The sequence below is a fragment of the Pyrus communis genome, chromosome 5 (genome assembly GCF_963583255.1).
Source record: "Pyrus communis chromosome 5, drPyrComm1.1, whole genome shotgun sequence".
NCBI classification, from domain to species: domain Eukaryota; kingdom Viridiplantae; phylum Streptophyta; class Magnoliopsida; order Rosales; family Rosaceae; genus Pyrus; species Pyrus communis.
Window position 1 is genome coordinate 2,871,271 of NC_084807.1, and position 24,969 is coordinate 2,896,239.

The 24,969-nt window shown below is 36.7% G+C and overlaps 3 protein-coding genes and 2 pseudogenes across 3 annotated transcripts; 1 reads left to right on the top strand and 4 right to left on the bottom strand.

The window, feature by feature from the left end:
- Positions 1–12: 12 nt before the first annotated feature.
- On the bottom strand, positions 13–2,214 carry LOC137735667 (transcription termination factor MTERF2, chloroplastic-like). Its single transcript, XM_068475114.1, has one exon. The coding sequence runs from the start codon at positions 2,090–2,092 to the stop codon at positions 881–883; it is 1,212 nt and encodes a 403-aa protein (XP_068331215.1). The 5' UTR covers positions 2,093–2,214; the 3' UTR covers positions 13–880.
- Positions 2,215–3,356: 1,142 nt separating this feature from the next.
- LOC137733549 (transcription termination factor MTEF1, chloroplastic-like) lies at positions 3,357–5,697 on the bottom strand (annotated as a pseudogene).
- Positions 5,698–7,685: 1,988 nt separating this feature from the next.
- On the top strand, positions 7,686–8,187 carry LOC137733550 (uncharacterized). Its single transcript, XM_068472689.1, has 2 exons — positions 7,686–7,755; positions 7,874–8,187. Exons 1-2 carry the CDS (start codon positions 7,686–7,688, stop codon positions 8,185–8,187), a joined length of 384 nt encoding a protein of 127 aa, XP_068328790.1.
- Positions 8,188–8,667: 480 nt separating this feature from the next.
- On the bottom strand, positions 8,668–9,858 carry LOC137733551 (transcription termination factor MTERF15, mitochondrial-like; annotated as a pseudogene).
- Positions 9,859–20,913: 11,055 nt separating this feature from the next.
- On the bottom strand, positions 20,914–22,675 carry LOC137735738 (transcription termination factor MTERF6, chloroplastic/mitochondrial-like). The gene has a single exon (XM_068475180.1). It carries the CDS (start codon positions 22,609–22,611, stop codon positions 21,424–21,426), a length of 1,188 nt encoding a protein of 395 aa, XP_068331281.1. The 5' UTR covers positions 22,612–22,675; the 3' UTR covers positions 20,914–21,423.
- Positions 22,676–24,969: the final 2,294 nt, after the last annotated feature.

Genomic DNA, 24,969 nt, shown 5'->3' on the forward strand with positions numbered 1-24,969 from the left:
CTTTCACTGGTATTATACTATGAAAATGATATCCGACGCAACCTATAATGTGAAAACTCAAACAAGTTAAGGACACAAACTTACAACACTTAGCCAAAGGTTAGCTGCTACCAACGACAATGAGCAGCGCTGCATCTGCATCTGCATCGAGGCGTCTAAAATTTTTACAACATCTGAACTCGTTTGGCCTACGAACTGTAAGACTAAACTTATCAAAAATTACAAGTTAAGAGATTAAGCTCATGAACCACAAATTTATACAAGTATTAAAATCACAATCCGATAAACATAATGACAAACTAACCCGTAAAAGCAGTAGAAGAAGAAGCCAAACCAGACTTCAAACAGTGCACCTTCTCCTCTCTTGCAAAACCAAAAGTACTCAAACTAACAATAGGTCTTAGTTCAATATTGAGCGTATGTTTTGCGAGAGCAGTGGCTTATGTTTTTATACTAAACATAGATTGCCCTATTACAATCCTATAAGGAATACAAGACAAAATCCTTATACGAGTTCTAGTCTTAAGCTTATCAACGTACAGTTTCAATCCAAACCAAAGTCGAATTAACTCTCATAATCATATTAAGACTTCTCTATAGCAATCTGAGACAACAAGGATTATTACCAAACCGTATGAATCAGACTCATACTCGAACACGAACATCATACATCCCGGACTTCAACTTTTCCTCGATGCACCCTCAATAACTGAGGTACTTGATCGATATATCTGGCCACATAACTGTCCAAGAAGCGCTTCTCTGACGGCACCAATACAGAACTCAAACTCACGTTTTCAATACCCTTTATCAATCCTTTCAGCAACAAAACTTTAACAACCAAGCAGCGCTGCATCTGAACTCGTTTGACCTACGAACATCATACATCCCAGACTTCAACTTTTCCACGATACACACTCAATAACTGAGGTACTTGATCGATATATCTGGCCACATACCTCTCCAAGAACAACTTCTCTACAGGCACCACCAAAGAACTCAAACTCACGTTTTCAATCCCCTTTATCAATCCTTTCAGCAACAAAACTTTAACAACCAAGCAGCGGGGGATGAATCTCTTCTCCAAACTGTAACACATGACCTCTGGGGATTTGGCAATCATTACCGACGGCCACCCCATCTTATTCACTAAAAATTCCATTGCTAGCATTAGTTTCTTCTCCGACACAATCATACATACCGGGTGCCTCCTGAAAGCAGAGACAAGATCATCCTCAGACCATCCCCACCTCTTATAAACTTGGCGATTTCGATTACATGCAGACCTATTGCTACCACACAATGCTTTTATTGCCGGCACCGAAGTTGATTTTTGCAGATTAAAACCCAGTTGCTTAACCTCGTCCACAACTTTAACAATCTCTTCACGCTTTACCATTAAAACTTTTGGGTGATGAGCAAGCAACAGAGAAATGCAGGAATAGGGCATACCTGATTCTTTCAAAATCTCAATATTTGGGGCAACATTCTTGGAGTGGCCGTCCTTGAAAATCCGCGAGCCATGCTTGAAAACAGAAGCGACATTTTTCTTAGAAATCAAACTCCGAAGGAAATCATAAGTGGGTAGAATCCGGTTGTTCAAGCTCGTAGTCAAAAGCTTCGGTTGATACGCCAGAGATTTTGCAAGCTCCTCCTTTGAAACTCCAAGAGAAGTGAAAAACTCAAGCTTTGGCAAAATGGTCCTCTCAGGATGCAATTGGAAAAGTCTTGGGTATGACCTGACCATCTTCGAGATCTGGGTTGCAGAGAATCCATGGTTTCTGAGAAAGGACAAAAAGTAGTCTGGTCTTTCTGGAGAACGCAGCTTGACCCTCTTGGAGGCTGAAATTGCATCTTCTGGGGACAACCCACATGAGCTTATGAGGTAATTGACTGTGAAATCGTTGTGGTTTTCTGAAGTTTCAGAGGTGAAATGTCTGCAGAGTAGCAGCTGATGTTGAAGAGGAAAATGTGAGGGTTTTGGATCTCCAGAGACAAATCGTTTGAATGTGGAAGCAACTATACTGGAACTGGAAGATTGAGAATAACCCAATCGGAGGGCGAGGACCTTCAATTTGGAGAGCGATACCATGTCCACAATAGTTAGATGATGAATATCAAATTTTGAATTGGCTGGAAACGCCCCCAAAACCCTTCCTGTTCTTCCGTTCAGTCTTTTTGGGTTTTCGGTTTGCCTGGTGCTCTATTCACACATTTTTTTCACTTCGCACATCTTCTATTGGTGGATTGTGCTATTTATACATCATTTTTAACCATCAACACAAACCTCTTAGTTTTAAGTCCTTAGATCAAATAAATTTAAAAAAAAAATCAAAAGATAGAAATTAACAAGGAGCGTGTGTGATGTAAAAATAAGTGTGTATATAGTACGAACTAGGATCCTCGCCGGATCCATTCCCTAGGAATCACGCAATCGCGTCCGTTTATTGTATATGGTGCAACCAATTTTCGTTAGGTACTATTTATATTTGAATTTTAAATTTTAAATGATTTATGATCGCACGATATACGATGAACGGATACGATTCCGTGATCCCTAGGGAATGGATCCGGCGAGGATCCTGGTTCATATAGTACCTGATCTTCTCCAATTCGATTAAACAGTAAAAATTTGGGAGGAATGCACAACAGCTGTTTGTCTAACACAACAATAACAAAAAATGTTTAGTTTTATTACAAGCAGAGGAGTTGGATTACCAAACAAGGCCAAACAAACTAAACTCAGTTTTAAAGTGGTGCTATCCACGCATAATTTTTACTTTTCACACACCATTTGTTAAATTATTTTTTTTTCTTCAATTCATTCAATCCGACCTTAGTGTTGGCGAATAGCACTAACCCTCTTTTATTCAGATTAGCTTTTGCTTGCATGAGTCTAAGATCAAGTCAACAGAATTGGATCCACTCCAGACCTTAATGTCTTTACCCTTTAAACCAAATAGGGTAAAGACGGTGCAAACTGAACAGTGTGGATACTATAACTATATTGATCACAATAAGATCCTTATGGCCTTGCAAATTTGGCTAACACAAGGGAATCACAATGCAGAATAGTACTAACCACCCAACCATTGTCACTGAAAACAACTAGCATAGCAGAACAGGGACGAAGACACAGACAAAAGTTGATATATCAGACACTGATATCTTACACATCTTAAAATTTGATATATCAGACAAAAGTTTTGTCATTCCTTCATATCGATAGTAGATTAAATTGAAACCAAAGAAGTAACATGGGTGTGCATTCTACCGAAGGCAATTCCAGGATGAACAAGGTCAAGGACCATTGATCATATAGTTGAATGCACCACAATCACAGAGAGCAGAGCAGGTCATATCTCAAGTTAATTTCAAATAAGAGAGTATCCGTATAACAAAAACACTAGACAGTTGAACGGGAAGACGAAAAAATGAAATTCATCTTTCTTCATCCATGACTACCAATTGAATTCATCTCTAGGAAAATATACTGAGCCAAAAGCTAGATGCTACCAATGTCAATGAGCAGTGCTGCATCTACGATACTACATCACAACTTCAACTTTTCCTTGATACACACTCAATAACCGAGGTACTTCATCTATATATCCGGCCACAAACTTCGCCAAGAAGAATTTCTCTGCAGGGAGGATTACAGAATACAAACTCACATTTTCAATTTCCTTTATCAATCCTTTCAACATCAAAACTTTAACAAACGAACACCTTGGGAATTGGGATTATTCACTCCTCCAAACTGAGACTCACAATGGCTGGGTATTTGGCAATAACTCGTGCCGGCCATCCCATTTTGTTCACTAGAAATTCCATTACCTGCATTATTTTCTTCTCCGACTTGGTCATACAATGTGGCAACCGCTTGAAAGCAGAGAGAACATTGTCCTTTGACCAACCCCACCTCTTATAAGATTCACAACTATGATTCCATATGCACTTACTACACAAAGCATTTATTGCCATGACAGACGTTGATTTTTCCAGATTAAAGCCCATTTGCTTAACCTCATCCACAACTTGCCGAAATTCTCAGGATTTCGTATTAAAGATCTAGGAAAATGAGCTAGGAACAGAGAAATACATGATTGGGGCATACCTAGTTTTCTCAAAATCTCACTATTCGGCGCCAGATTCTTAGAATGGCATTCCAAAAAAATCCGCGAGCCGTTCTTCAAAAAAGCAACAATTTTTTTCCCAGAAAGCAGATTCCCAAGGAAAAGGCAAGTGGGTTTTATCCGCTTCTGCAAGCTCACATCCAAAAGACCAGGAACGGAAGCAATAGTTTTTGCAAGCTCCTCCCTTGAAATTCCAACAGACATGAAAAACTCAAGCTTTGGCGAAAGGGTTTTTTCCGGATAGCCCATGAGAAGTTGCGGGCGTGACCTGATGACCTTGGAGATCTGGGTTGCAGAGAATCCATGGCTTCTGAGAAATGACAGAACAGAGTCTGCTCTTTCGGGGGATCGCAACTTGACCCGCTTGGATGCTGCAATTGCACCTTCCGGAGACAACCCGCATGATTTTATGAGGTAATTGACTGTGAAATCGTGCTGGTTTTGTGAAATTTCTAAGACTAAGTGTCGCAGAGTATCAGACTTCGAAGAGAAGAAACAAAAGGCGAGGGATTTAGACCCCCAAGCCCAACAACAAATCTTTTAGTTTTAGTTTTGGGAAACAGGGAATAACACAATCTGGCGGCCTTCAAGTTGAAGAGGCTTGCCATGTTAGAATTAGGGATGAGTAATGGTTATAACACACGAGTATCTGCGGTTATTTATTTATGATCATTTAAATTCTATCAACTTAACCGTTTATTCGTTGGGTATTTACACAAACGGATATATTCAGACCCATAACCGTTTATAAACGGTTAACTATACTCATTTACGCATAACTGCATACCTATTTACCCATAAACGCGTACCCGTTTACTTTTTTTTTTTTTTAACCCATCTACCTATTTTTTTAACAACTTGAAAATTAAAAAGAAATTTGTCATAATTTTCTTTTTTCTAACTATTAAATACCTTTATAAGTAAATTTAACATGTATTTTTATATTAACGGCAATATTATTTATGAATATATGCGATGTCTTCCAATTATTTGACAATCAATTTATTACAAGAATCATGCATGGTTGTAGGTTAATCATACATATATATATATATATATGTAAGTACGCATTAGTCTGCTAATAAGCTAATTTGATAAATATTTGGATTTTTATTTAGAAACATATGTTCATCGATCCAAGCCATTTAATCGATTTCTAATTTTGGGGTCAAATATTTATTGAAAACTTGAGGCCAATTAAATATATATATATAGGTACGCATCATCTGATAATAACATGTTTCTAAATACTCAAGGTAATCATTATCTTGAATTGGTCAAAGTTCTAAAAGACTCCAAAACAAAACTGTTGAACACTTTAATGCTTTAGCACATTCAATCACATATATTAAACATTAGCCCGTTCTATCAACTATATTTTTCTCTCAAGTGAGGCATAAATGTGTGTGTGTATACATATATATTATATGGCCCTTTATAACCAAATATATCTCGAGATACTAAACCTAGTTAGAAACTAATTTTTTTTTTTTTGAAGTTTTACATATATTAAAATAAACGGTTAAATAGGTACCTGTTTATAACTACGGATAATACCCATAACCGACCATTTAAATTTCACGGGTAAATGGTTTTACCCATAACCGTTTATTTATCTAAATGGTTACTCAAAACCATAACCGTCAAATTTAAATGAGCGGATAACAGCAGTTACCCATAACCAATGAGTATTTGTCCATCCCTAGTGAGGATCTTCCTAACCAAGCCCATTGGGCCGTTGAAATTTTATCCAATGGCTACAATTATTATAACTTTTAGAGAGGTCCCTTGTTTGTAGTTGTTAGATAAAATTTTAATGGCCCGATGGGCATGGTCAAGAGAATTTTCACCATTTGCTTAGGAGAGGATCCTGATCTGCATGTTTTGATACGGGTCTAATGCATTGCATAGTCATAGGTAGGGTCTAATAAGTAGAGCAATTAAAGTGTCCATAATTTGAAAACAAAATTGCACCAACTGTCGTTGAATGTTTTATCATGACTCTTCCAGAATTAACATGGAACTTTAAGTTAACACATCAAATCTCATCATTTCATAAAAAACGCTCATCTTTTTTAGTGTAAAATATATCGTTGTATTAAAATAAAATAAAAAGTTACTCATTAAATCTCATCGTTTCATAAAAAACTCTATCCGACTCCTGTTTTGAATTTTCCTTGCGATTCCTATAGATTAGTATTCAAATTTGAATTTGAATTCGCATGAAGTTATGAGAACTACAAGTAATTTTACATGTTTTTGTTGAGTCGTTTACAACAGTAAGCTTCATTTTTGCTATTATTTGTTACATGATTCGTGAGCATTATACATTGATTGTCTTATGTAAGTAATTGCTCAAGAGGCTTTTGACATTGTTTGTGTTAGCTTCGGGGGATTTTAACATTACCAAGATGGAGGACTAGAATCATATAAAATTACTTATTCCACCATGATAGGTAGTTACAATACGATAGGTAGTTTAGCTTGTACAAGTACTTATATGGCAGGTAGTTCAGACTTTAAAAGTACTTATATAATAGGTAGTTTAGATTATAAAAGATCAGTTGAAATATAAGTTTATGCAGACTAATATTATAATATGATAGGTAGTTTAGCTTGTACAAGTACTTATATGACATGTAGTATAGACTGTAAAAGTACTTATATGATAGGTAGTTTAGATAGTAAAAGATCAGCTGAAATCTGGGTTTATGCCGACTAATAGGGTACCTGAATTGAAAAAAAAATAATAATAATAATATAACTAATAGCAAGGCCCCCCAAGAGATTTATAGGTGTCCGAAATTTTTGAAATGTCCTAAATTAATTTTAGGAAATATGTGATGCGAATAGAATGACTCTAATTTTGGCTTATAGCACACAGTTTTTTGTTAAAAAAAAATTTGAAATTTTTAGCTTTAAGAAATATTTTGCGCTGGAGTTAAGGAAAATATTGCAAAACCTTTGGATGTAATCCTACCGATTATTAGGTCCTGAAACTATTTTTTATTGATTCTCAAAGTGAGAAAATAGAAAAATATCTTTAAATTTAGGTTTTAAATCATTGATTACAAGTCTTTAAAAATGAATTATAATATATTTTGCACAAAAAAATATATATTTTGAAAAACATGAATATGATAGTTTGTTGTTGTGGTAAGAGAAATAAAAGAAACATTAACAAAATAAAAAATAAAAATAAAAAACTGAGAAAAAAATTTGAAAAGGGAGGGATCGGTATAAAAACAGCGACTTTTTCTTCTAACCGTCGCTATCTTTTTAGCGATTATTATCAATGAGAATTGCTAGCATAGTACCGATCGTATCATTTCTATTTTTTTTCTTTCTATTTTTTCTTTTTCCATTGAATAGCTATAGTAGAGTAAAATAGTAATCACAATGCAAATTATCAACCTAACAACAAAAAGTATTGACACTTGGAATCCTATTCATGGACCTAAATAATAAAAAAAACTAAAAATTAGACTAATCTAATTGTTAGGCCATAAAATTGGGAAAGGGATCCTGCATTGTGATTCCCGCCGTGTCATGGAAGCTGTGGGTCAGATATCCAAACCCAGACATGCTGCAAACTTCGATAGAAAGAGGGAAATAAGAGGTAAAAATCTCTTGGAATATTATTTTATCCCTAATTGTGTATTCCTTAATCATGCTTTTAGACGTCGTTTCCATGATCAATACTTTGTGCAAAAAAAAGGATGTTTTTCATGTTCTAGGTCTTCTTTCTAAGCAAAAAATTATTGCTGCCTTGTGGATGCTTGCATATGGAGCATCTGCAGATCAAGTAAATGAGATAACGAGGATGGAAAAACCAACTGTTCTGGAGTCCCTGATGCAATTTTCCTCTGCAATCGAAGCCCTCTATACCATTGACTACCTCCGGAAACCTACGCCAAGGGACCTGCGAAGGCTGCTGAGGAAGGGTGAGATGCGAGGCTTCCCTGGCATGATTGGAAGCATCGACTACATGCACTGGACTTGGAAAAACTGTCCAAGTGCATGGCAAGGAGTGTATGGCGACAAAAAATGAGCCAGAAGTATCATTTTGGAAGCGGTGGCTTCATTTGATACATGAATTTGGCATGCATTTCTTTGGTGTTCCAAGAGCTCAAAATGACCTAAACGTCCTTACCCAATCTCCAATCTTCCACTACAAAGCAAAGCACCTAGAGTCACATACTTAGTCAATGGATACGAAGGGCCGTATTACCTTGCACACGACATTTACCCAAGGTGGACAACTTTTGTCAAAACAATCTCACATCCACAAAGTGAAAAAGAAAAACACTTTGCAAAATGTCAAGAAGGGTGTAGGAAGGATGTGGATCGTTGTTTTGATATCATGCAAGCTCGTTGGGCGATTGTCAAGTCAGCAGCCAAAATGCTTGATGTCGAGGCTCTTCGATCCATCATGATGACGTGTCTCATTCTCCACAACATGATTGTGGAAGATGAGTATGCCAAAAGCTAGATGCTACTAATGTCAATGAGCAGTGCTGCATCTACGATACTACATCACAACTTCAACTTTTCCTTGATACACACTCAATAACCGAGGTACTTCATCTATATATCCGGCCACAAACTTCGCCAAGAAGAATTTTTCTGCAGGGAGGATTACAGAATACAAACTCACATTTTCAATTTCCTTTATCAATCCTTTCAACATCAAAACTTTAACAACCGAACACCTTGGGAATTGGGATTATTCGCTCCTCCAAACTGAGACTCACAATGGCTGGGTATTTGGCAATAACTCGTGCCGGCCATCCCATTTTGTTCACTAGAAATTCCATTACCTGCATTATTTTCTTCTCCGACTTGGTCATACAATGTGGCAACCGCTTGAAAGCAGAGAGAACATCGTCCTTTGACCAACCCCACCTCTTATAAGATTCACAACTATGATTCCATATGCACTTACTACACAAAGTATTTATTGCCATGACAGACGTTGATTTTTCCAGATTAAAGCCCATTTGCTTAACCTCATCCACAACTTTGCCGAAATTCTCAGGATTTCGTATTAAAGATCTAGGAAAATGAGCTAGCAACGGAGAAATACATGATTTGGGCATACCTAGTTTTCTCAAAATCCCACTATTCGGCGCCAGATTCTTCGAATGGCATTCCAAAAAAATCCGCGAGCCGTTCTTCAAAAAAGCAACAATTTTTTTCCCAGAAAGCAGATTCCCAAGGAAAAGGCAAGTGGGTTTTATCTGCTTTTGCAAGCTCACATCCAAAAGACCAGGAATGGAAGCAATAGTTTTTGCAAGCTCCTCCCTTGAAATTCCAACAGACATGAAAAACTCAAGCTTTGGTGAAAGGGTTTTTTCTGGATAGCCCATGAGAAGTTACGGGCGTGACCTGATGACCTTGGAGATCTGGGTTGCAGAGAATCCATGGCTTCTGAGAAATGACAGAATAGAGTCTGCTCTTTCGGGGGATCGCAACTTGACCCGCTTGGATGCTGCAATTGCACCTTCCGGAGATAACCCGCATAATTTTATGAGGTAATTGACTGTGAAATCGTGCTGGTTTTGTGAAATTTCTAAGACTAAGTGTCGCAGAGTATCAGACATCGAAGAGAAGAAACAAAAGGCGAGGGATTTAGACCCCCAAGCCCAACAACAAATCTTTTAGTTTTGGGAAACAGGGAATAACACAATCTGGCGGCCTTCAAGTTGAAGAGGCTTATCATGTTAGAATTAGGAATGGACAACGGCGAGGGATTTAGACCCCCAAGCCCAACAACAAATCTTTTAGTTTTAGTTTTGGGAAATAGGGAATAACACAATCTGGCGCCCTTCTAGTTGAAGAGGCTTACCATGTTAGAATTAGGGATGAACAACGGTTATGACGGACGGCTAACTGCAGTTATTTATCTATAACCATTTAAAGTTTTACCCGCATAACCGTTTACGTATTGGGTATTTATATAAACGGGTATACCCATACCCATAACCGCATACCCATTTACTCATAACTGCATACCTATTTACCCATAACCGCGTACCCGTTTACTTTTTTTTTTTTTTTTTTTTACCCGTCTACCTATTTTTTTAACAACTTGAAAATTAAAAAGAAATTCGTCATAATTTTCTTTTTTCTAACTATTAAATACTGTTATAAGTAAATTTAACATGTATTTTTATATTAACGGCAATATTATTTATGAATATATGCAATGTCTCCCATGACACACCCCGACCCGGAACGTCCACTAGGACCCCAAATCGAGCTGTGTTGGCCGGCACCTGGAAGGTGATGAAGTCATAAAATGTGATAGTGTATAAAAAGTGAATAAGTTTGAATCTAAAAGTGTCTAAATACCAGAGTGCGCTACGAGTGGGAGCGAACCCATTTCACACGCGATGTCAGAGTATAAGTAAGGTACAGTAGTGTGGGTAAGAATCATACCCTTAAATGTAGCCACCAATACTAAGATTAGACATATATCCTTGTTGATACAAACTCAGCAGTTAAAACCTGAAGGGGTACAAAACAGAAAGTGTGAGTAAGCAGAAAAACCAAGCTTCCCAAAACTATTACGTTTCTATCAGTAATAACCCCTCACTGTAAATCCCTTATCGTTTTCTATAGAACAGTACCACATATATATATATATATATCAACATATCCACCCACGCTAATAAAAAAAATGGCCAAAACCACGGGTATGCCATGTCTATAGACTCTACAATGCATTAACAAGTAGGCCAAATGAACTTAATCAATATAAAATGATACATCAGCCGGAATCACCTAACGTGACTCGTACGACTGTACTCATATCTCATCAATCAATGCTAGCATATAAGTCGGGAGTCATCTCTAGTGACCTGTATGACTTATCCATATCTCATCAATCAATGCTAGTATACAAGTCGGGAGTAACCTATCGTGACCTATACGACTTAATCTATAGCTTATCAAACATCCCTACACACGAGTCGGAACCACCTCTAGTGGTCTGTACGACAGGACTGGGTGTAATAAGTATGCTCAAATGCTACGATCACGTGAAGACTGGGCGAATAATCGCGGGTCGCCTACGAGTCGGAACCACCTATAGTGGTCTGTACGACAGGCATGTGCACCTACCTTGAGTCCAAGGTGAGCATAAGGTGCGGGAGGTGAACATCACGTGAAGGACTGTGCCTTGACCATGGGCAGGAGCACTAACACCGGGGTGTAGGTATCCATATCTCATCAATCAATGCTAGTATACAAGTCGGGAGTCACCTATAGTGACCTATACGACTTAATCTATAGCTCATCAAACATCCCTGCACACGAGTTGGAACCACCTCTAGTGGTCTGTACGACAAGACTGGGTGTAATAAGTACGCTCAAGTGCTACAATCACGTGAAGACTGGGCGAATAATAGCGGGTCACCTACGAGTCAGAACCACCTATAGTGGTATGTACAACAGGCCTGTGCACCTACCTTGAGTCCAAGGTAAACGTAAGGTGCAGGAGGTGAACATCACGTGAAGGACTGTGCCCTAACCACGGGCAGGAGCACTAACACCGGGGGTGCAGGTTATGAGCCCTCTATGCATCTCAATATAACATGTACAACTCATGACAACCAGTACGACAATATCAGAGTTGTCTAACGCATAAATGTAGTCATGATATAACTCCATCAATTCAACTAATACCATAAACTCACATGAACTTACCTTGGTGTCCTGCGTTCACCTTTGCACTTGAAAGCATTCCCAATAATTATGTGCAAGTAATATACATATGGATATACCATGATGCAATCTAATACTCAACCATGTCGTAGCATTTTCAATTATATACAATACGGTGTGAAATGTACAATCAATAACGCCCTAATCCCGAACTAATTATTTTCAGGGATAATTATGCATGACAACCCAATTAACACTAATTTAACTAACTAATTCACAAAACTAAAACTTGCCTTTACCAATTTCCTTCACATTACTCAATTTCCCAAATAAGGCTTTTGTCTCAAATATATTATGGCTACATCTAACGTCTGGTTAGACTGCCTACGTACCCTAAACAGGGATCAAGCCATTCGTAGTTCATATTAGTACTTCAAGCATTCACAATAATTATATGAAGGTAATATGCCTAATCAATTTAAAAGTGTCGATAGATCTCTCAATAATATGTACGATAAAAAGGAAAAGATCCACTCACCTAGAGTCCACGTTATGATTCTCTAGCGCACGCATCGAGACGTCCTGAATGATTGGTGCATGTGACCAATTATCAAATCACATCTCAGAACTCTTATCAGTAGAATACGTAATTCATATAAAACACAACCTCAAGGGCATTCTAAAATAGTTTGAGACCCATTGACCACAAATCAACAGTCAATCAAAGATCGACGGTAGGGTCTACAACCCTGTATAACTTGATCCGAAATATCCGCATATCAGATTTCCAATCCGCAACTCCCAACGATCCACAATATGTTTCTAGAATAACATATTAAAATTTCATTACGATCCAACGGTTGGATCTCCGCCATTTGCCCAAAACCAAGTGGACGTGAACATTTATTTTACTAACTTACAAATCCAATTCGGGAAGATCTGTACGTCGGATTCCCGATCCATAAATTCCTATGATCTTTAAATATTACGTATTATAGTTTATCCAAGTTTGGTGACGATCCAACGGTCGGATCGTCGATTCATATTTTCATCAAGTAACGTATCGTAACGAATTTAGGTTCCAACGATCAACCTATGTCATTCAAATAACAAAACTGAATTCAAGGCATTCGACATAGAGTAAAAATAGCATTGGTGGCCCACTGACCACGCGCCGCCGCAGGTGGCGGTCGGCCACCCCGACTCGCCGGAAAATCCAACTATTTCCAAAAATTCTCAAACTTCACAGAAATGAAGATCTTAGTGAGTGGAGCAACTTTCATACCTGACACGAAGTCCAAAAGTGGACGAAAGATGGTCAATTTTGCCCACAAAGCTGGCGGGTGCCTAAAACTTCCCGATATCGATTCGTCTTCTACAGTGGTCCAACGGGGTCAAGGTTGGTTGGGTTTTTCTCCTGGGATGATGGGCTACAAAGTCCAAGTGGTGGAATCGGCCATCACTTTGCCGATTTGCCGGAAAATCAAAAAGAGTGGCCGGAGCACCATTGATTTTCATCGACTTTCATGGCCTCAAACAGCCACATACCGTGGTTAATCAAGGTGGTTCTTGAGTGAGTTTTGTAGAGGGGAATGAGAGCTTCAAGATGGTGGTGGTGGCGTCAAAAAACTCCACCGGAGTTGGTCGGAATCGGCCTTGGAAAATGGGAGCTTACCGTGGGTGTGGGTGGATGGGAAGGTTACTTACCTTTTTTTTTTTTTTTTCCTCATTTCTGATTTGGCTTCACCCCACAAAGTGGGGATTTAGTTTAATTAAAACTAAACCTTGAATAACCAATTTCGAACGTCCGTAACTATACCGTTATAATCCGAACTCGCAAACGACTTTCGCCTATATGTTCGTACCAATGAGTACTACGAGGATATGCTAAAAGAATAAGTCTCACATCTCTCAAGTCGATGGTCAACGGAAGTCAAAGTCCTTGCCTCTAGGGCAATTTCGTAAATTCACACTTTTAAAATAAAATAAAAACGTAAAATTTGGAACGGGTTGTCACATCCTAATTATTTGACAGTCAATTTATTACAAGAATCATGCATGGTTGTAGGTTAATCATATGTGTGTGTGTGTGTGTGTGTGTGTGTGTAAGTACGCATTAGTCTGCTAATAAGCTAATTTAATAAATATTTGGATTTTTATTTAGAAACATATGTTCATCAATCCAAGCCATTTAATCGATTTCTAATTTTGGGGTCAAATATTTATTGAAAACTCGAGGCCAATTAAATAATATAGGGAAAATTTGAAATATGTCCAATTTTATAGATCACCTTTTGAAATAGGTATAATTTTTAGTGACTTTTGACTTTTGAAATAGGTCCAATTTTTAGTTACTTTGGACCCATATCAAAAAACCCCATATAGGTACGCATCATCTGATAATAACATGTTTCTAAATGCTCAAGGTAATCATTATCTTGAATTGGTCAAAGCTCCAAAAGACTCCAGAACAAAACTGTTGAACACTTTAATCTTTAGCACATTCAATCACATACATTAAACATTAGCTCATTCTATCAACTATATTTTTCTCTCAAGTGAGGCATAAATGTGTTTTTATATATATACATACATACATACATATATATATATATATATATATATATATATATTATATGACCCTTTATAACCAATTATATCTTGGAATACTAAACTTAGTTAGAAACTAATTTTTTATTTTATTTTTAGTTTTACATATATTAAAATAAATGGTTAAATGAGTACCTGTTTATAACCACGAATAATACCCATAACCGCTCATTTAAATTTCACGGGTAAATGGTTATACCCATAACCGTTTATTTATCTAAATGATTACTCAAAACCATAACCGTCAAATTTAAATGGACGGATAACAGCGGTTACTCATAACCAATGGGTATTTGCCCATCCCTAGTGAGAATCTTCCTAACCAAGCCCATCGGGCCGTTGAAATTTTATCCAATGACTACAATTATTATAACTTTTAAAGAGGCCCCTTGCTTGTAGCCGTTGGATAAAATTTCAATGGCCCGATGGGCTTGGTTAAGAGAATCTTCACCCTTTACTCAGGAGAGGATCTTGATCCGCATGTTTTGATATGGGTCTAATGTGTTGCATAGTCATAGGTAGGGTCTAATAAGTAGAGCAATTAAAATGTTCATAATTTGAAAACAAAATTGCACCAATTGTCGTTGAATGTTTTATCATGACTCTTCCAGAATTAACATGAAACTTTAAGTTAACACATCAAATCTCTTCATTTCATAAAAAACTCTCATCTTTTTTTAGTGTAAAATATATCGTTGTATTAAAATAAAATAAAAAGTTACTCATCAAATCTCATCGTTTCATCAAAAACTCTATCCGACTCCTGTTTTGAATTTTCCTCGCGATTCCTACAGATTAGTATCCAAATTTGAATTTGAATTCTCATGAAGTTATGAGAACTACAAGTAATTTTACATGTTTTCGTTGAGTCGTTTACAACAGTAAGCTTCATTTTTGCTAGTAATTGTTACATGATTCACGAGCATTATACATTGATTGTCTTATGTAAGTAATTGCTCAAGAGGCTTTTGACATTAATTGTGTTAGCTTCGGGGGATTTTAACATTACCAAGATGGAGGACTACATCTTGCTGTTAGAATCATATAAAATTACTTATTCCACCATGATAGGTAGTTGCAATACGATAGGTAGTTTAGCTTATACAAGTACTTATATGGCAGGTAGTTCAGACTGTAAAACTACTTATATAATAGGTAGTTTAGATTATAAAAGATCAGTTGAAATCTAAGTTTATGCCGACTAATATTATAATAGATAGGTAGTTTAACTTGTACAAGTACTTATATGACATGTAGTTTAGACTGTAAAAGTACTTACATGATAGGTAGTTTAGATAGTAAAAGATGAGCTGAAATCTGGGTTTATACCGACTAATAGGGTACCTGAATTAAAAAAAAAATAGAAAAATAATATAACTAATAGCGAGGCCCCCCCAAGAGATTTATAGGTGTCTGAAATTTTAGAAATGTCCTAAATTAATTTTAGGAAATATGTGGTGCAAATAGAATGACTCTAACTTTGGCTTATAGCACACAGTTTTTTGTGAAAAAAAAAATTGAAATTTTTAGCTTTAAGAAATATTTTGCGCTGGAGTTAAGGAAAATATTGCAAAACTTTTGGATGTGATCCTACCAATTATTAGGTCCTGAAACTATTTTTTATTGATTCTTAAAGTGATAAAATAGAAAAATATCTTTAAATTTAGGTTTTAAATCATTGATTATAAGTCTTTAAAAATGAATTATAATATATTTTGCATGGAAAAAATATATTTTGAAAAACATGGATATGATAGTTTGTTGTTATGGTAAGAGAAATAAAAGAAACATTAACAAAATAAAAAATAAAAATAAAAAACTGAAAAGAAAATTTGAAAAGGGATGGATCGGTAAGAACATAGCGACGTTCTTTTCTAATAGTCGCTATCTTTTTAGCGATTATTCTCAACGAGAATTGCTAGCAAAGTACCGATCGTATCATTTTCTATTTTTTTTCTTTCTTTTTTTTCTTTTTCCATTGAATAGCTATAGTAGAGTAAAATAGTAATCAGAATGAAAAGTATCAACCTAACAAAAAAAAGTGCTGACACTTCAAGTCCTATTCATGGACCTAAATAAAAATAAAAATAAAAACAAAAAATTGGACTAATCTAATTGTTAGGCCATAAAATTGGGAAAGGGATCCTGCATTGTGATTTCCGCCATGTCATGGAAGCTGTGGGTTAGATATCCAAACCCAGACATGCTGCAAACTTCGATAGAAAGAGGGAAAGAAAAGGTAAAAATCTCTTGGAATATTATTTTATCCCCAACTATGTATTCCCTGATTATGTTTTTAGACGTCGTTTCCATGATCAATACTTTGTGCAAAAAAAAGATGTTTTTCATGTTCTAGGTCTTCTTTCTAAGCAAAAAATTATTGTTGCCTTGCAGATGCTTGCATATGGAGCATCTACAGATCAAGTGAATGAGATAACAAGGATGGAAAAATCAACTGTTCTGGAGTCCCTGATGCGATTTTCCTCTGCAATTGAAGCCCTCTATACCACTGACTACCTCTGGAAACCTACGCCAAGGGACCTGCGAAGGCTGCTGAGGAAGGGTGAGATGTGAGGCTTCCCTGGCATGATTGGAAGCATCGACTGCATGCACTGGACCTAGAAAAACTGTCCAAGTGCATGGCAAGGAGCATATGGCGACAAAAAATGAGCCAGAAGTATCATTTTGGAAGCGGTGGCTTCATTTGATACATGGATTTGGCATGCATTTCTTTGGTGTTCCAGGAGCTCAAAATGACCTAAATGTCCTTGCCCAATCTCTAGTCTTCCACGAAATGTTGCAAGGCAAAGCACCCAGAGTCACATACTCAGTCAATGGCCATACATACGAAGGGCCATACTACCTTGCACATGTCATTTACCCAAGGTGGACAACTTTTGTCAAAACAGTTCCACATCCACAAAGTGAAAAAGGAAAACACTTTACAAAATGTCAAGAAGGGTGTAGGAAGGATGTGAATCGTTGTTTTGATATCCTGCAAGCTCGTTGGGCGATTGTCAGGTCAGCAGCCAAAATGTTTGATGTCGAGGCTCTTCGATTCATCATGATGCCGTGTATCATTCTCCACAACACGATTGTGGAAGATGAGTATGTTTATGATGTCGTCGATGAATACGAGCTAGACACAATGAATAACTCAAGAACATGTATCTATTGTGCTCATGATGCCACCGAAGATCCTATGCAACACGATCCATTGGAACAAGATGGACGTTACAATCAATTGATCGTTGAGCGGTACACTTCAATGCAAGAGCCATACTAACTTGATTGAGCACCTGTGGGGATTGTAACAAGGTCAAGATAATTAAAAGGAGTTTGTGGTGGAAGAATAAAGTTCTTAGCTTATTTAGTGTAATTTTTTTTAAGTTTATTTAGTGAGTTTATGTAATTTTATGTAGTGTGTTTTGTTAATAAGTTTATTTGGTTAGTTTATGTATTTTTTTTTTCGTGTGCTTTTTTTAAGTTTATTTGCTGTGTTTAAATAAAGTACTACAATATTTAAGAAATTACATCTATTACTAAAAATAAATAAGAAATTACATAATGTACTACAAATAAATAAAAAATTACATAAAGTACTAAAAATAAATAAAAAGTTACATAAAGTACTAAAAATAAAGACGAAATTATATAAAGTACTAAAAATTAAAACGAAATTAAATAAAGTACTACAAATAAATACGAAGTTATAAAAAGTATGTGGAGCTAGGATATGTGCTACTAGGATCGTTTTTGTTATGATCTGTGGAGCTATGATATGTGGAGCTAGGATCTGTGTAGCTAGAACCCCTTCGAGTTGTTTCTATGTCTCTTGCACGCCTTCTTTGCACCACGTCTCTTTTTTTCCGATGTCCAAAAATATTTTGAATTATGAGACAATTTTACTAGAGGCTTATTCATAGTGTCACGATCTGCTTAAGCCATCAATTCTTCTCTAAGCATCTCGTTTTCTCGATTAAGTGCTTCTCTAATCATCTCATTTTCTCGATTAACTATTTCTCTTTGTCTCTTAGCCCCTGCATCACGTCTCTCAGTAGCTGCTAATATTGCTGCCATAGCAGCAGCTTTTTCCTCATCTCTAGCCGCTTCCCGCGCCATGTTCAGTTCACCTTGGTGCACAAGTTCGTCCATATATTTTGTGTAGTCATTTTTGGAAGAACTCCCTTTTTTTCTTTGCCGCCTTCTTACCTTGAGGCCTTAGGGACCGACGAGTCGCCTAGGTCTCCGGCATTTCTTCGGGCGTCTCTTTCGGCACCTCTTCAAATATGTCTTCTTCCTGTGCGGCCGTGTCTTGTTCTGGCGAACTATGTAGAGAGACGCCGTGTATGACAACTTATGGACCTGTTGGCACACTTCTGTATCTAGGACAATTTTTGACAACTTCGCAACATTCTCATCGCCGAATGATTTGTTGTGGTTCTTCACATTGTAGAATGCTTGTGCTTGTAGTGCCTATAAAATGTGGGATAAGACAACATTATAAAATTCAGGTGTAACACAAATAAATAAATTAAAATATTGATGCAGGTGGGATACATATAAATAAATAAAAATATTATCATCTGATCTGCTAAACTCATCCCACTACTTAGATTAATGGAAGCTTAAGATAGAGCGTTTTTTACAACAAATAAAGGATATGTTGAGTTTTTTCCAACGACCTTGAATACCTTGACTACTTCTGGCGCCTTTTCCAAGCCTAGCGCAAACCATTTCTGTAATACTACTCCACATTTCTCGCAACTCCATCTCATTACCTGTAATTGGGTCATGAGTAACTTGAACCCAGCATTGACACAACGTAACATCTTCGATGGTCTTCCATGTAGCCATTTTTTTCACACAAAAGGTATATGAAAGCTTTGGTAGAAAGTTTTGAAAATATTGAATTGTGGTGTAAGGTTGAAGATGATGGTTAGGTATTTATAAGAAAAAATAATTTTTTTTTTTAAAAAAAAAATTCTATATTTTTTCTGTATTTTTAACAATTTTTTTTTAAAAATATTAATTTTTTATTAAGTAAATTAATCTGAACCTTTGGATTTAAATTAATCTGAACCTTTGGATTTGAAAAAGGTTCAAATCCAACAGCTCATAAGTATGACATGTGGCCAACGGTCACAATTCTAACTATTGGAGTTTTTTTTTTTAGCCCGAAAATCGTGGACCGTTGATATTTGGATCGAATGGCCCAGAACATGCCACGTCATCTAGCCGTTGGATTTCAAATTCAAAATTTTTTGATCGTTGGAAATCCAACAGTCCAGGACTGGCCACGTGGCCTTCCCATCAGATGGGTGAGTGCACATGCGCATGTGGGCCCCGCCTCTGTTTTCTTGTTGGCAATGAACACCTAGTCGCGCAAGCTTCCCACGCACCTGGAGCAAAAAAATTTAAAATGTCCTGTGAAGTCACGCTAGCGTCAACATGACGTCACATAGGCCGGGCCTTGGCTTAGCACATTCTAGACCGACCTATGGGACGGCTTGGGCTGTCAGCCGACCTATAGGTCTGAGCTTGAGGGGATTGATTGGGTGCCGGGCCATTTTGGCTGCTGGGTGCCGGCCTAATCCACCCCGGTGGACTTGCTCTTAGGCTTTGATAAAATAAAAAAAATTACGAACTTTCCATGGGCTTCGCATTAAGGTCTTATATGGTGACAAACCAATATGGTAGCATCTTGTATCAATAAAATAAATATGTGTAAGGTTTTATTTACATATTCTTGTTTCTGTGACACAAGATGTCATGTGACGATGTATTCATACCATGTAAGTTGGTCTCCTGCACATAACTCGAGAGAGCGACATAGAAGATGATATCATAATCAAATATTAATGTCATCTTAACAACGTTACATTGACGTACTAATACCAAGTATCGACTCATATCAAGAAATTTCTATTAAGTATCAATGTCGTTATCGTGGCATGGATATTCAATTGGGATATAGAAAGATCCAAAAGAAGCAGTCTATAGAAAGACTCTTCCTTGTATTGTAAGTTCTAATAAACACACGAGACCTGATATAAGGCCTCAACTCATTAAATACCTTGCTCCAGAGGAGTGTCACATTTTCTGACGAAGGCAACAGCAGATATGAATTACCTTTGAAGAATTAGAATGTTAGTGTGACACAGATCAACTTACCACGAATAACATAAATAAAAAAATACAGAAGAAGAAAGTTTCATTGGGAAATTTGAGCTCGTTTCGGGTTTTCGATTACCTTTGAAGAATTGCACCAGAAAAATTGTGGAATAGATTATAACTTTGAGTACCAAGTAGTTGATTGCAAACAAGGAAGACAAAGGATACCAAGCAATATACATCAAGCACCCAACGACAAAAGAGTTTATGTGGTTCAGTCTCTATTTACGACCAAAAATTAGGCGAACTGGGATGTGCACTCGCTGTAGAGAAAGTATAACTTCACAGCATGAACAAACTGATGCAAATATAATGAATCCGGCATCCACATTGTCCGTGACATAAGTAATGAGGTTACAGTGTTCTATCCTTCACATGCAGAAATGACTTGATTCTAGTCCCTGACGAACACAATTTACAGCCACACCGGATTCATTCATTTTTAAGCTAAGGCGAGTGCTAAGAAAACAGCGCAGGGGATTCATAACGACACAATGATACTTATCTAGGTCACGGCCACTGAAAATAGTCTAGCTACTAGAGGGCAATTACTAACAGACGAAACTAAACTACAGACTAAACTGAATCCCATAAGAAGCAAGTAAATGTGTGTTTTCTATCAAAACCAATTTTGAGACCAACCAAATTTAAGAACCAACAACACACCTCGGACTGCAGGTCAACCCTTTCGGATAAGATGGTATATATAACTAAAGCAACTAGTTAGTAGAGTAGAAGATGAACAAATGTTATTTCTCTTTGATCGTGACTAACAACCGAGCATAAGTAAACCAATACCAAAAAGTTGGCTTTTACCTTTCCTGACCAGCCAATGTCATACATCCTGGATTTCAACTTTCCCCCGATACACACTCAGTAATCCAGGTACTTCATCTATATATCTGGCCACAAACCTCTCCAAGAAGCCTTTCTCCGTATAGCTCATCAGAGAACACAAACTCACATTTTCGATTTCCTTTATCAATCCTTTCAACAACAAAACTTTAACAACCGAACACCTCGGGATAATTCTCTTCTCCAAACTGTAACTCACAATAGTCGGACATTTGACAATTGATCTTTGCGGCCATCCCATCTTGTTCACTAAAAAATCCATAACCTGCATTATTTTCTTCTCCGACTTAGTCATACAACGCGGGAACCGCTTGAAAGTAGAGAGAACATCATCCTCTGACCAACCCCACCTCTTGTAAGCTTCACAATTACGACTCCATATGGACTTACTATTACCACTAGATAATGCTTTTATTGCCGCAACAGATCTTGATTTTTCCATATCAAATCCCATTTGCTTAACCTCATCCATAACTTTAGCAAAATTCTCAGGCTTTTGTGTTAAAGATCTAGGAAAATAAGCCAGCAACAAAGAAATACATGATTGGGGCATACCGAATTCTCTCAAAATCTCAATATTTGGCGCCACATTCTTTGAATGGCCTTCCGAGAAAATCCGCAGGCCGCCGTTCTTCAAAAAAACAACGAAGTTCTTCTCAGAAAGCAGGTTCCTAAGGAAATGGCAAGTTGGTAGAATCCGTTTCTCCAAGCTTGTGACCAAAAGAAGCGTTTCATATGCCAGAGTTTTTGCAAGGTCCTCCCTTGAAACTCCAAGAGAAACGAAAAACTCAATCTTTGGCAAAAGGGTTTTCTCCGGATTACAACTGAGAAGTCCTGGGCAAGACCTGACAATCTTGGAGATATTGGTTGCAGAGACTCCATGGCTTCTGAGAAAGGACAAAACGGAGTCTGCTCTTTCGGGGGATCGCAACTTGACCCGCTTAGAAGCTGAAATTGCACCTTGTGGAGACAACCCACATGAATTTATGAGGTAATTGACTGTGAAATCGTGGTGGTTTTCTGAGATTTCTGAGGTGAAACGTCTGCAAAGTATCTCGTTTTGAAGAGTAAAATGTGAGGGTTTTACATCTCCAACAACAAATCTTGTAGTTTTGGAAAATAGTGAATACCCCAATCTGCCGGCCTTCAGGTTGAAGAGGGCCGCCATGTTAGACGGCGCCGGCACTGATCAATTTCAGGTGGAAAATCCAAAACTTCGGGGGCTCTGTAGAAATTTATTGGCAAACTTTTGGGCTTGGGTTGGGAGAGCTTTAATTCGTCTGCTAAATATAAAATTTTGGGTTTTAGCAGCACTATTGTAAGCCTATGACCAACTCTAATGTTTGAATTCAACCACAAATGGATGGTGAAGAATGTTGCTCTTATACCACGGTATTCGAATTTTGTTGAATTTTTAATTTAATATATTATTTAACAAATTTAATGTTTGACAAAAAAAAAAATTTTTGAAATTCAAACTTACATATTTGTCTACCAAAAAAATAAAATTAGCCTCTATAAATAGTGGATGTCACTCAACCCTGCACACCTAAATTTCAACACCTAAAATGTATTAATTGTTATGGACAGATTTGAACCTTAATTATTTTTATAATGATTTTTTTGTAACTATTTGCAACATCATCACATGATGACATGATGCTTCATTTATATACATACTCAATTAACACTAGTGTTTTAATCCTAATTTCATTAAAACTATGATTATGTAAATTTTAATAGACGATGTGTAATATTTTTATTGATAGTTTCGTTGTTGTGCAGCACTGAGTGGAATTCATGCTACAATGGCCAAACGGCCCAGTACATTGCCAATCAGCTCACTCATTTTTCCCCAAAAGAAACCAAACAGTGGCCACAAGCACTGCACTGCTTTTTTGTTAAGACAAGGTCTACTTCCTTACGTTGCCACCCCCACCTTCGGTAAATGGTACGTAGGTCTGGCAAACGAGTTGTGTTTGTCGTGTTTGTATTGATTTCGTGTAACATCTACTATATTAACGGATTGTGTCGTGTCACACCTGTTATCTTAACTGATCCTTAACAGGTTGGGTCACTTTACCCGACCTGTTATGACCCGTTAAGAAAAATATATTTTTTTCTTAAATTTGCACATACCACACATTGCCACATAAATATTACTTCAAAACATTAAAACACATTTGTCATTTAAGTACTACATCTACACTCGAAAATAAGGGCATAATAAACAAACATCCATACACTACTAGTCTATTACAAAATATTAAATGTGCAAGGATATGCAAAATGAAAGAGTTTTTGTTTTCAAGGTTGTGAAGCCTTTCTCAAAAGTTTAAACCTTGCCAATGGAACTAAAGACTTGCATGTTATTCCTTTTACAAAATTCTCAATTTTCATCGATCATCACGACATAAGATTTTGTGGTATCCACTAGTGTAAATATTTTTAAATTGAAGATCGAATTCATTCATTGTATTCATATAGGGTCAAGGAGTGTAGCTGTAAAAAATTTATCAAAATCGGAGTTAAAATAACTGTTAAATCATGATTCTTCGTTCATAACCGTTGAAAAGTTTTGTCCCGTTACTTGATCTCTAAATGTTTGTTTTTGCAATTTTTGGATCATGATTCTTCGTTCATAACCGTTGAAAAGTTTTGTCCCGTTACTTGATCTCTAAATGTTTGTTTTTGCAATTTTTGGCGTATGCGATCTCAATGAATATACAAACATGTTTGATGGTTGGATCGTTGAAACTAGTTTTGTAGAATGCGTATCCTATCAAAACGATAGATTCACTAACATTTAAGAGTTTATTCCTACTTTCATTAAGTATAACATAAGATTTTGTAGTATCCAGTAGTGTAAATATTTTAAATTAAAGATCGAGTTCATTCATTGTATTCATATAGGGTCAAGGAGTGTAGCTGTAAAAAAATCATCAAAATTAGAGTTAAAATAACCGTTAAATCGTGATTTTTTGTTTATAATCGTCGAAAAGTTTTGTCCCATTACTTGATCTCTGAATGTTTGTTTTTTGCAATTTTTGGCGTATGCGATCTCGAAATCTATACAAATATGTTTGATAGTTGGATCCTTGAAACTAGTTTTATAGATTGCGTATCCCATCAAAACAATAGATTCACTAACACTCAAGAGTTTATTCATACTTTCGTTAAGTATAACATAAGATTTTATGGTATCCACTAGTGTAAATATTTTAAATTGAAGATCGAGTTCATTCATTGTATTCACATAGTGTCAATGAGTGTAGCTATAAAAAAATCATCAAAATTGGAGTTAAAATAACCATTAAATCGTGATTTTTCGTTGATAACCGTCGAAAAGTTTTATCCCGTTACTTGATCTCTGAATGTTTGTTTTTTGCGATTTTTGTTGTATGCGATCTTGAAGCATATACAAACAAGTTTGACGGTTGGATCGTTGAAATTAGTTTCGTAGAATGCGTATCTCATCAAAACGATAGATTCACTAACACTTAGAGTTTATTTATATTTTCATTAA

Excerpts from the sequence above, each read along its gene's own strand:
- LOC137735667 (XM_068475114.1), bottom strand. The coding sequence starts at position 2,092 with ATGGTATCGCTCTCCAAATTGAAGGTCCTCGCCCTCCGATTGGGTTAT.
- LOC137733550 (XM_068472689.1), top strand. The coding sequence starts at position 7,686 with ATGGAAGCTGTGGGTCAGATATCCAAACCCAGACATGCTGCAAACTTC. Across the intron at positions 7,756-7,873 it reads TAGAAAGAGGGAAATAAGAG|GTCTTCTTTCTAAGCAAAAA; the intron begins GTAAAAATCTCT and ends TTCATGTTCTAG.
- LOC137735738 (XM_068475180.1), bottom strand. The coding sequence starts at position 22,611 with ATGGCGGCCCTCTTCAACCTGAAGGCCGGCAGATTGGGGTATTCACTA.